The sequence below is a fragment of the Brienomyrus brachyistius genome, chromosome 2 (genome assembly GCF_023856365.1).
Source record: "Brienomyrus brachyistius isolate T26 chromosome 2, BBRACH_0.4, whole genome shotgun sequence".
Classification (NCBI taxonomy): Eukaryota; Metazoa; Chordata; class Actinopteri; order Osteoglossiformes; family Mormyridae; genus Brienomyrus; species Brienomyrus brachyistius.
In genome coordinates, this window is record NC_064534.1 from 4,092,353 (window position 1) to 4,104,849 (window position 12,497).

Sequence of the window (12,497 nt, forward strand, 5' to 3'; positions counted from 1 at the left end):
GCTTTTAACTGATTTATTGATTTTAATGCGATTTTATCTTGTATTACTTGTATTAAAGTGTTTTTCAGTGAACCTAAGCGTGCCTGTTTGTTCCTTCGAGAGCCCTATATCCCTATCTCATCCATTTTCAATACATATGCGCACACAGGCTCATCCGAAAAGAATTTCCGCCGGGAGCAATAAAGGATCTTGCCGATCGCGCAAAACCCTCTCTGTATGAAATTCTCGTCTTATAATTTGCGGCACCGATATCAATTGGTCGCTCATCCATGAACGGCGAGGCCGTGGCTGATTGGATTTCAACGCTATATATAATATATAACGCAACTATAATCATTGTTTACGCAGAACAAACCTGCTCCAAGCAGGTTTGAGGATTTGGATGCGCTGCTATGACAACACATACAGCAAGAGTTTCGAGAAACCGACAGATCCAGGATCATGCCAAATCGTCTACAATTACATCCGGAGTAATCCACGGAAATACCCCCCTGGTCTGCGCCCCTAAACTGCAATATAGTTTGTTATACAAAAGCATTTCATCATTTTCTTAAAAAAGCAACAAAGAACCGTTCCTGATAAAATTGCTGGTAAGCATTTGGCAAGTTACTAATTCTCTTAATTCCTGGAGTGAAATTACATTCCTTTTCTAATGATTTTTAACCATGTCAGAACAGCCTGATTACTGGAAAGTGAAAAGCGCTGAGTTATTCTGAGAATAAGAACAAATGGAAAGAAAGAGTTTGTGGGCTAACCAGTTCACTGTACTGTATATGTTTCAAGTATATGTGTTAGAACAGGTGGCATTCGTTAAGGTGCCATACTTTTAGTACGTACGCACATTTTACCGATTTTTTGGGCCCCCCTCTCACCCCTATACGCACACATAGCTGGGTAGTTGACCATGCAATTTTTAGACCCCCCTCCCCCCTTGTTCAGCCAGGAACAATAACAACGACGGAGAGATTGTCTCCTCTCCGGTACAGTTTTTCTGAATCGCACTGGTGAGTCATTCGAAAATACATGAAATACTGTTCTTAGCAGACTGTTGTCCCACTAAACTTTTTGTTACTTAAAATTTATTGTTTATGAGTGTAAATCTGAATTATTTAAAATTGCAGGAACGATTGCAGAATCTGACCTTTAGCCTCAGCCCCCAGCATGAACCTGGGCGGGGGCTCCAACGCTTCTTCCCGGTGATAGACCTAGCAGGGACAGTAACCGCGTCTACCTCATCTGCTTCCCAGCCGCCCAGGCTCGTCGACAAGTGCACCTGCACTTCACATAAAAATCGGTGGACACACTCTTGCTGAATGGGAGGTGGACTGTAGTTGATTTTACTTCCTGGGATCAGCACATAGGCTACATGGCCATTTTCCAAACCCTCCCAATGCAGTCTCTTTTTCCCACAGTCCCCTCGCGCTGCGCCCACGCATTACAGTACGTGGCCAGCAACATCGCCGTGCTCGTTACAACATGTATAAAAATACTAGTCAAACCGCTAAATGAATTTAGAAAAATATGTTTTCATGGGGGGGGGGGGGAGAGAGAGAGAGACAAAATGTAGAGTGTTTGAAGTCCCCTTAAATAGGGCGTAAATCGCCTATGGCGAGTTTTACAAGAAATGTGCCAAGATAATTTGTAGGTCTATAATTACGTTTGGTACAAGAACTAGCCTACTTAATGCAGAAGAAAAGGGTACTAGGTGTCGTTCATCCAGCCAGCATAGGATCACGGAGTGTCTGGAGCAGGGGTCACCACTAGGATGCCCCCAAGCACCACATGAGTCGCCCCCGGACCTGTTCTAAAAATAGCACAACTCACTAGTGAGCAGCGTCTAGAATTTCATTTTATCCTGTTGCTATTCTTCATTAATCACATTTGCATTCATATAGATTTGAAAATGACAATATCAAGCATAGAAAACATTTTTATTATACACGAAGTTTATATAAGTTTAGGAGGGCGTTTCAAACTGGTAGCCCTTAATTCGTATGGCTCCGTACCCGTGAAGTAGCTCTCAGTTTCAAAAAGGTTGGTGACCCCTGGTCTGGAGCCTGCAGGAGCTGATCAAGTGTCCTGTTATGAATATTAAATAGAGAGCCACCCTTGTTGACATCCCACAATAACTCTGACCGATCGATCCGCTGATATTGCCATCCTCACCCCCCTCGCTCCTGGTCGGTAAGTATTTTCGTTAACACCCCGCTGGTTAGAGGTTCACTGGCGCTACATCGTTTTTAATTCTTTCTCGTTTTTCTTCCGACTGTGCGGCCAAAAATAACGAATCCACCTCAATCAAAATTTCGTGCTATTTCAGATTTTTTAACACCTGCAAACAAAAAGGGAAGCGAAGTTCTCCGCATGAATTTGTAAGCGATGGGATATAGTAGAAATATACGCAAAAGGGAGAAAATAAAAAAGGATTCGAAAAAAATCATGTGTTCATGTCATGTTTGTAAAGTATTTCTATCGCGTTTATGACAATTTATGATTTGCCTTTCGTTCTCATGAACGTTAAGTTCGACTTTTTAAGTTTAAAGTTTAAGTTCAAGTTTAACTTTGTTGTTAAAATATTTTGGTTTTGTTTTTATTACAGCGAAATGTTCGATTCTTTTTCAAAGATTCTAATTATTTAACCATGTTTGTAGGCGATGTTTCATGTGAGGAGCATTCTGTAGCTTGAAGGATCGTACAAGATAAAACGCATTCCAGATATTCACATTTTGGTTATTGGTCTCGTTACAGTCGACAGTACCCGGAAACCGCAACGTGCCTCATCAGAGGCAGATCGCCCTACATGCATTCTTCCTCCATTAAGTCTTCCTCAGATCAATTACTGTAAAAGTTTCCAGACTGATGGCTTATAACTAACTAAAAAGGGGAAAGACCGAAATAGGCGTTTAAGACAAGGTACGTGTGAAAAGAAAGTAGCAGGTATTGTGCGCTGAAATGCTACCGATAACATATACATGTGATGAATCTGAAGTAGATCACAATACGCGAAGACTTCAAGACGCCTGTCAGGGAACAAGACTAGTGCAGAGTATGGTGAACTGGGGCAGTAAGAGTCTCTGGGTCATGGCCGGGATGGTGTCCTTTGTACTCATTACGTTCGCGATTACTTTCTCAATACAGGTAAGCCACATTTAAGACCATTATAAAAGGTTTCATCTATTAAGATTAATGCTTGTCCCTACATTCATTCATTTCCAGATTTCAACAGATTTCGTTCGACGCGGAGTGCCGCGATCTTGTTTGTCATTCATTAACAAATTGCCGTAATGTATAATGCAAATTAATTGACGTTTAATACCGAGAATCAGCTAGAACAACACGGCTAGGGCGATTATTAAAATAAGGTTATTTTATGATGCAGATTCAATCTAAATAACACCTCAACTTTTTCCACACGCGTTTTACTCATTTAAAAATCACCCTGCCGATGGCGACATTTATTTCTATCAACACCATCTGAATTACAAGATCTACAGTTTTACATCTTATAGTATTTTCTTATTGCATCGTTCAGTTAAAACGCGTTGTAAAATCGGTTGTTACTTAATTTTTTACGTTTATTTTACGTTATAATTTATGTTGTAATTGTAGTTTAATAATGAAAGTCAATCTGAGTGCCCTTGCCTTATCTGTAGAATCGATGACAAGGTTTGTCAAAAGGTCCTTGCATTGGCCAGACTGGGCTCGTAGCAAAGGCGACCCTATTAGACCATATTGGGGGGGGGGGGGGGGGGTTGCAGCGACCTTAATTTTGCTGAAGGATTATTTTTCTTAAACCATTTAGCGATTTTTCCCGAATTTACCTACATATTTCATCCAAATTTTACAGATACTCTCCCCGGCTCGGCAAATTTTATTGTGGGCTGAGCCCCCCCTAAGGTTCAAATCCTAGAATCGCCCCTGGCTATAATGTCGGACGTTACGTTTTCCATATGAGCCAACTCTTAATTACCCTGATTAAATGATTAACGGGAAATCAAGTGACTTCATTCCAGTTCTGGTTTTATATAGTAAAAATCCGCACGGGGCACACACCGACTAAATCAGGACTGACTGTTTCTTGCATCTGTAGTTAAATCATCTTTCAGTTTTTTAGCCCAACCAAAGGACGATTTACACGTAACCCATTTTAGAAATTATAATAAAATTATTCTTATAATAAAATTATATTATTAGTATCATGCTTTGTGTTAGAATTCAACTATTACTACTTTACTATTTATATTATATTGTATTATATCCAGAATTTACACTTACCCTTTCACTCACTGTAGAAAGCATAGGTTTTTATTTCGTGCGCTGCTCTGAATATAACGGGGCATCCGCGAGGGTCCGAATCCTCAGTTTTTCTTATACAATAAATAAGTAAATTTTTATTCATTACCCGCCTTCCACAAGTAAGTCACAAAGCGATGTACAAAACTAAAATGCAGAGAAACATAAAAAAAACATCAACGCGAAGACACGCAAGTGAAAGTAGACAACAATACATGACAAAACACGATTTCACAATATCACATTTCCCCGAAAGCTTGAGTGGCAAGTTTTATGCCGCCCTTTAAAACTTTCAACTGAGTCCACAAAACGCATAGATGGAAGAAGATCATCCATACAGCATTGGGCTACTCAGATCTAACACGTGTTCTAATTATTGTCGATCCATTTTCCATGGCAGTGGTGAGCTTTTAAAATTAGGCCTAAGACTAAATTAAAGTTAAAAAAAATGTTTTTCATCCATGCTCTAACAAATCCGTATTTGAATACAAAATAACGAATTGCCAAAATAATAAACTTATAATACTACATTTCCGTTATTTGATTCATACATTCTGTAAGACATAACTATTTATCCATCCATTATCTGAAACCGGTTATCCTGGTCAGGGTTGAAAAAAAAATCAGGCAGTCCCGTTTTCTGCGGGCGCAAAGCATGGAACAACACAGGATGGCCAGGCAATCCATCGCAGGGCACTCGCAAACAGGAACACCGAGGGGAAACACACACGCGAAGGCGACACTGCGACACTGCGAACTACTGCACTACCCGTGCTGCAACTATTCTTTATATTTGTTTTGACGCCAGGAAGGAAAACATTCGCAGATTATTTAAAATATTTATTTTTCATGTAGTAATGGAATTCTGCGATATATTCTGCATTTAAAATAGGCCTAATTTTATATAAGATTTTTTTGCCACTGCAAAAGTTAATCGGTAATATGATCACTACCGATTCTGTTAAGCTCAGCTACAACGAAACCCTGGCACGTGCCGGGGTCTCTGGGTGCCGAAACTCTTGGCCATCCACCGTCACAGCCCAGCCCTTCCAAAGAGGTTTAAATGCAAAAGGGAAACAGTGAAACAAGCAAACCTGTCAAACCGAGATCTAGGTTGGGGTTTGACCGTGGAGGTGTGAGGTTCTTACATTTACTACCCACTGCGTCATCCTTCCGCCTCAATAGCACAGGGCTGATGAGTTCTCCGATAACGCTGTCTCCTAGCGTGTTAGGGAGACTTGAATGGAATAGCTTACTCTAGTTGTGCGCTGTTCTACGTCTGTTCTCCGAACGATCCCTTAGGAGGTTGTTTAAGAGACAGCTCTTCGAGTGCGACGTAACTAGGCGCCGGGACACCTGATTGTTTGACATCTATGGCTCGAGAATCGATGATTCCCTCCATGCAGCAACTGCTTGACTGTCGCATAAGAGAAAGTGGTGTTCTTTATAAATATAACACTGCAGGAATGCATCAAAATACTGCATTAATCAGAACTGGGGAGAATCTAACCGTAAATATGATTTTTACAGATTGGGTGCACGAAACTGGCTCCCCGGTTTGAAAATATCACACCATTTAATTTGTATTTCTTCTGTGAAACACCTGCGTGCACTAATACTTGTGTATGTCATTGATATTGGGACGGGAAATGGCACAACAGCAGCAAGAAAAGTTGCGTTACTGTGTTCTTTTTTTGGGGTGGGGAGGGTGGGCTGATTTAAGCCAACGATGACTTTGGCGTATTAGAAAAGTGCGTGCATTCCAGGGGCGTCGGAAATAGCGGAAACACGTCCATTCCAATATCGGCAGAAGCCCTCTTCCCTCTCAATAAATAAGTGAATAATAAACAAAACGCTTTAATGATCTTTTATTACGAATCCGCACTTAATATATATATATATATATATATATATATATATATATATATATATATATATATATATATATATAAATAAAATCTTTCTTTCACGATGTGTTGCATGTGCATCCATTGCAATGCCACGATATACATCGTAACCCATTCCCCTCACAAGAATGGAATAATTTACAGTTAATTTTGCTTAACAGCATATTACTCCTCTCAGCGGCGTGCGGTCCGAACAGTGGGGGGCGCTAGTGTTAAGAGCCGACAATAGCAATAAGAGACAGACAGACAGCTGGTCAGACAGAGAGCGGCTCAGACCAACTTCACCAGAAGTATGTCTTAGTGAAGGTTTAGCTAATGACGTTTAAGGACGTTAGCTTAGGAGAGCTCACCCAAGTCTGCTCTTAAACACTTTCCAATGTTGAATTGCTACTTACATTACCTTAATTATAAAACACAGACAGAGGCACGGTTTGCCGATCGGGGTCACGGTTTGTCCCTGTCCTCCATGGTCCATGGTAATTAGGTCGCATTTGCTTTAAATCCATCCATCCATCCGTTTTCCAAACCGCTTATCCTATTGGGTCGCAGGGGGTCCCGAGCCTATCCCGGAAGCAACGGGCACGAGGCAGGGAACAATCCAGGATGGGGGGGCCAGCCCATGGCAGGGCACACTCACACACCATCCAACGAACACGACAAAAAGAGGCACGGTTTGCCGATCGGGGTCACGGTTTGTCCCTGTCCTCCATGGTCCATGGTAATTAGGTCGCATTTGCTTTAAATCCATCCATCCATCCATTTTCCAAACCGCTTATCCTATTGGGTCGCAGGGGGTCCCGAGCCTATCCCGGAAGCAACGGGCACGAGGCAGGGAACAATCCAGGATGGGGGGGCCAGCCCATCGCAGGGCACACTCACACACCATTCATTCACACATGCACACCTAGGGGCAATTTAGCAAGTCCAATTAGCCTCAGCATGTTTTTGGACTGTTGGGGGAAACCGGAGTACCCGGAGGAAACCCCACGACGACATGGGGGGAACATGCAAACTCCGCACACATGTGACCCAGGCGGAGACTCGAAACCGAGTCCCAGAGGTGTGAGGCAACAGCGCTAACCACTGCACCACCATGCCGCCCCCACATTAAATAATAATTTTTAAAATAGATTTTCAGATAACAAAATAAGTAGACCAAAATTTCTTAATGAAATTAGTTGGCAGCATTGAAAGGTCTGCTGGCATCAGAAGCATCACTGGGCTGCCATGTGCCAGAAACGCTCCTGGCTAACAGGCATCTTCTGCAGCGAATGATTTCCCCAATACCCAACATTTAGGACTTACCAAGGAAATAGCTCCAAATGTCCTATAGTTGTTAGCTCATCGTCTAATGCTGTATAAATCTTTCTGGAAAGTAATTTAGCCGTTTTTACCCACTTCTCACTCACCTTTCCATTATTTTTCCAGCTAGGAACTCAATCAAACACCCACGCCAAGAGTCCTCCCGCGAACAACGATATCAACGGTACGTTTAACGTTTCTTAAAACCCCCTTAAGCATGACCGGAATTCTTTTATTTATTCGTGGCATATATTGACAAATGCAAGACATTTTCTTTTAGAAAACATGTCTTCTGACGAGGTTAAATATCTAGTACCAGTAAACCGCAACTCTGTATATTTACGTATATAAGAATTTAGTTATAATCCAGCGCCTTCAGCGTCCAACGCACCTCTTGAGCTACAGCTGACAGATGCAAATACGATGCGCAGCTTTGAAAGGACTTAAAGCACATGCAAATATGTTTGCACTTCCCTTCACATATTATCAACAGATTATTCTATTAATTTCTGTAATCTGAAATCGGGCTGGAGAAAGTGAAACACGCAGAACCCTCAGACTTTCATTGCCAGTGCCAGGCAATTTCTATCTACGGTACTTATCTGTATTAGATAATAAATAGTAAATATATCTTCAAATACTAAAGACATCTATTGTGACGATCACAAACACATTTTAATACTGAAAAAGGTATAATTCCTCTCTTAATTCTTACAAATTGAAACAGGTAAAGTGCCTTATTTTGTAAATGCGTGTATTTTCCTCTTTAGATACCCCGAAAGAAATCTGTTCATCTCTCTTCAGGGTACAGGCAGAGGAAAAAAAGTCGGCACGACAACATAATTGTTATTAATTCCAAACCGTTTTTTCAAAGCAATATTTTCAAAGCAGTGACGTGTTGCTTGCCACATGACTAATAGATATTTTTCTTCTGTTGTGACTTATTTTCCATAAATGTCACGCAATTTATAGATTACAGGGAGCATGGAACAGTCTTATTTATTATTTGTGCTGGTACTTTACATGGAATCTTGTTGTTTCATTGAAGATGCATTAGAAAGTCACACATATTCCAATACATAAATAACTCACAATGGTGAGAGGAGGGTCCTGCTGGGAAATCCCGTAGATGATGTCATGTAAGAAATTAAGGAGACCCACTTAAACTTTGGATAATGTGAACTCAAACAATGGCAATTTATCTAATCAACTTCAGCTCCAAGTAAGTGTGTTCCAGGCAGCAGAGGGCAGAGGACCACCCTGGATGGGACAGCCGTCCACTGCAGGCCAGATACAACACATAGTATAGAGATACCATTTCACCGGCTACATTTTTTTAAGAGACGAAACTGAAATACCCACTGCAATTCCATAGGTTCAACATTCACACACACTGTTACGATCCTCAGTCTAGGGTTGAGGACCGTCAGAAAGGGAAAGGAGAGGGGAAAACGAGACAACCAGGGGATGGGAAAAGGGAACACGGGAAACAAAGGGATCTTTTTTTGTATTATTTTATATTTATTCACTGACACTTTTACAAGCACTAGATGCAACAAACTTCGGGAGTGACACGGGCCAAAACACTAACCAAAACAGCACTAATGAACGATTCCAAGCTAAGCTACTTCTAAATGAAATGAAAACGAGAAAACGAAATGACAAAGACTAAATCTAACTCCCTCACCAAAACAACAGTAAACCACACGTACGCATAAACAACACACACAAACAGCACTATGTTCAGAGTTACTGTGTTACCACTCAGAGGGCCCATGATTCCACTGGAAAGATGGGGGATTCGTCGTATGTGTCCTTTTCTGAGTTAAATGAATCACCCAGAACTACGTGAACGTGGGGAAAGTTACCTGACTGTAACCCCTGGGCTCCGAAGGACGGCTCTTCCGAAGCAGCATTTTTCCAGACTTCAGTAGGATGCCCTAGAGAACGAGAGTGACACACAAAGCTCCCACATCTCTGACTACATGACACATCTTGTTTGTTCTCTCTCGCCACGTCCCATCATTTCTTTCTGTTTTTCGATTTTCGGTTTTTGTTGTGTAGGGGAAACTGGGGACAGTTGTTGAACGGGGTCAGCTGTTTGAAGGGACGCGGTAATCTCGCCGCGTTACTTTGATTACCTCAAACATCGCTGATGTTTAACTTTACTTTGAAAGGAAAAGATTTATTTTTTTTCTGTTGTGACATTGTTCCACATTTTAAGAAAATGAAGTTGAAAAAAATCATCATCTGACCCCGGTCCTTCCTGCTTCCTGTACATTCAGGGAGAATGGTGACGGAACGATTTCACTCGATCAGTCTCATGATTCAAGTCAGGAGAAAGCTGAATGGGTGGAAATTAAAGGCGAATAGGCGTGGCGAAGGATGACCGTGGGACGGGCCACATTCTCCCGGATTATTTAGCTATCTTGTGACTGACTACACGTCATATTTTTGTATCAGCATTTCCCGGTATTGCCGAGGTTTGTCTGCGTTACGTTCTTCTCTGCGTCAGTCTGCTGCTGTGGGTTTGACTTTCAGTTTGAGTTTGAAGTTCCAGGAAAGACAGAGTTCTATAAATAGGCTAAAGGATGACTGACATGAAGCCTTTTGCAACGTAAACAAAACGCTAGCTGTGAAATAAATGATGTTACGATACCGGTGTAAAGCTGTCCGTGGATTCAAAGTGCTGTTACGTGCCGAAAGGTTTTCCAGGCTTGTCAGAACACATTGATTTCTACATAGTTAATTTTTGCAGTTTCTTTTCGATTTTTTTTGCCTGGCGTGGGGGCGCGATCTCAGCTTTCTCACACCTGAGTACTGCAGTGTTACATAATTTGGACGACAAAAACAAAAGCTGCTGGAAATGGCCCTCATTCTGTTTCGTTGTATGTTTTCTCTTGCAGAGACCTCATTAAGCAGCTTGTTTCAAACGTTTTCATCCAGAGCTTGCATATTCGTTTATGGTAAGAGGAAACCTATTTGAAAACAAGACTTTCTGACTCAGCTGACCTCCTGTGTCATCTTTTGTTTTGCTTTGTGCTATTTTACCCGCAATTAAACAAACATGAAAACAACGTTTTATTTTAATGTTGCTGAATTGAAAAATGCTGAAAATGTCGGGCCCTGGGGGTTTCCCATCCCCCCTTCTGAGTTTCCTTTGAAGTTTGTGGTCCTTCACATCTTTCCCTGGAAGCCTTGGAAATATCTGTAAATGTAAAGTGATTATAGGCCATTCATAACCATCACATGTTATGAAAGACTTTGTATGGGTTGAAATATACTACCGATGAACTACAGCACCATTGGTTGGGGTGCAGCTCAGTGGGGTATGATGCAGTGTCTATGAGTGAAAAGTCAGTGGTTTAAATCCCCGGGTGGGTAAAGTGATTTCATTTTTGGTCCCTCGAAGGAGACCTTTTGCACCGGGGACTGTAACCCTGCTTTCCACAGAACAATGTATGTTGCTCTGGATAAAAATGTCAATGATTTGATTCCTACTAGTTCCATGTTTTATATTTGTCATCTGTTGCCCTTTTGTAGGGGTATACACCGATGTCCATGGAGTGTTATCCTGGGAGCAAAAGCACCCCCATGAGAGAAACATTTCCCTGAGTGAGAACAAGACGCACGTCATCACCATGACAGACGGCTTCTACCTGGTGTTTGTGCAGGTGACCTACAAAATCAACTGCAGCCAGGCCACAGAGTATACTGACCTCATGCTGACCGTCAACCATTTTTACGAAGAGGGCGAGCAGTACTACTCGGCGGTCTTCAAGACGCACTGTGGGACTTGTGGGGGCTGTCAGCAGAAAGGTGACCCGGAGAGCGTAGACGTGGTCCTCAGTCAGCCCACCTTGCTCTGGATGAAGCAAAATGACAAACTGACAGTCACAGTCAGCCACAGAGAGTTTGTGGAGTTTATTTATTACCCAACCTCGACGTTCCTCATGGTCGTTAAGTACTCAGATTAGCCAATCCTGTGCCAGAAAAGGGGATGGGAATGAAATTTCTGTTTGAAGTTTCACTGTAATGTTTTGCGTCTTATCCGAAGAAATCCAGTTTTTTTGCAAATAGAACACGACCAAACATTAACACACAACATAACAAACACCCCCCAGAATGCCTGACCCCCCTTGCCCGCCACCCCACGCACCCATAGGGTACCAACAAACTGCCAGCATGCAACATAGCGGAGATGGTCTTGGCAATTAATTGTAATTTTGACTGACACAGCTTGGGAGGGGGGAACCCCCCAAGCTCCACCCATGAGGCTGTGGTGACAGGCGCCCAGGAAAGCTTAATAAGTAATTCAGATTAACAGCAAGAATAAACAAATTGGACACTAGCCCACTAGCTAATAAAACGTCCAGAACGACCAGCTTGTTCTCCAAGACACACAGACACATGTAGGGGAGGACAAGCTTGGTAGCAAGTCAGTCACCCGTAGCAGTACCCATGGAGATGGGAGTTAAGGGTCCTTCTCAAGGGCCAACAGACGTGACAATTCTGCCAAGGCTGGGTTCAGTCTGGCAACCTCCAATCAGAGGCACAGAGGCTCAGTAGCAGGAATTCTTAACTTCCACCCCTGACTGTCCCACTCTTTCCTAAATCCTTTCCTCCCTTAATATAACTTGCCATGTTAAACGTTCCTGGATCCTCCAGCAGGGAGCACTATGTTAAACAAAGTAACATACTGCAGGCTTTGAAGTGAACTCCGTGCACTAGGAACTCGGACAATACTTTGTCAGCATGATTCAGTGTTCCCACGCCATCCGCACTGTCATTCGGGAATTTTCTGAGGAAACCTCAATTATGGATTTTTTCATTAAGGCTAACTTGCACCCATTTAAGCCCTGCATATGCATGTCAAATAGCTTAAACAGGAGTCCAGTCTGTCTGTAGCACTGCTGATGGACCTTTGGTCAAGGTTAGGGACAGACATGCCAGCCCCCCTTCTGAAACCCCGCTGACACGCACATAGAATTCCGT

At 42.3% G+C, this 12,497-nt stretch overlaps 1 protein-coding gene across 4 annotated transcripts; it reads left to right on the forward strand.

Moving 5' to 3' along the window:
• The first annotated feature begins 1,840 nt into the window (after positions 1-1,840).
• Positions 1,841-11,803, forward strand: LOC125719687 (uncharacterized). 4 transcript variants are annotated; one of them, XR_007385206.1, is made up of 4 exons: positions 1,841-2,184; positions 7,629-7,686; positions 10,409-10,468; positions 11,046-11,803. XR_007385206.1 is itself a non-coding variant. In XM_048994590.1 (4 exons), the coding sequence occupies exons 1-4, from the start codon at positions 3,049-3,051 to the stop codon at positions 11,477-11,479; spliced, it is 642 nt and encodes a 213-aa protein (XP_048850547.1). In that variant the 5' UTR covers positions 2,988-3,048; the 3' UTR covers positions 11,480-11,803. The 4 variants fall into 4 exon arrangements, 2 of the variants coding, with proteins under 2 accessions (XP_048850547.1, XP_048850549.1); XR_007385211.1 differs by lacking the exon at positions 1,841-2,184 and adding an exon at positions 2,761-2,913; XM_048994590.1 differs by lacking the exon at positions 1,841-2,184 and adding an exon at positions 2,988-3,138.
• Positions 11,804-12,497: the final 694 nt, after the last annotated feature.

Coding starts and splice junctions, on each gene's coding strand:
- LOC125719687 (XM_048994590.1), top strand. CDS start 3,049: ATGGTGAACTGGGGCAGTAAGAGTCTCTGGGTCATGGCCGGGATGGTG. Junction 7,687..10,408: donor CGCGAACAACGATATCAACG/GTACGTTTAACG, acceptor TTTCTCTTGCAG/AGACCTCATTAAGCAGCTTG. Junction 10,469..11,045: donor AGCTTGCATATTCGTTTATG/GTAAGAGGAAAC, acceptor GCCCTTTTGTAG/GGGTATACACCGATGTCCAT.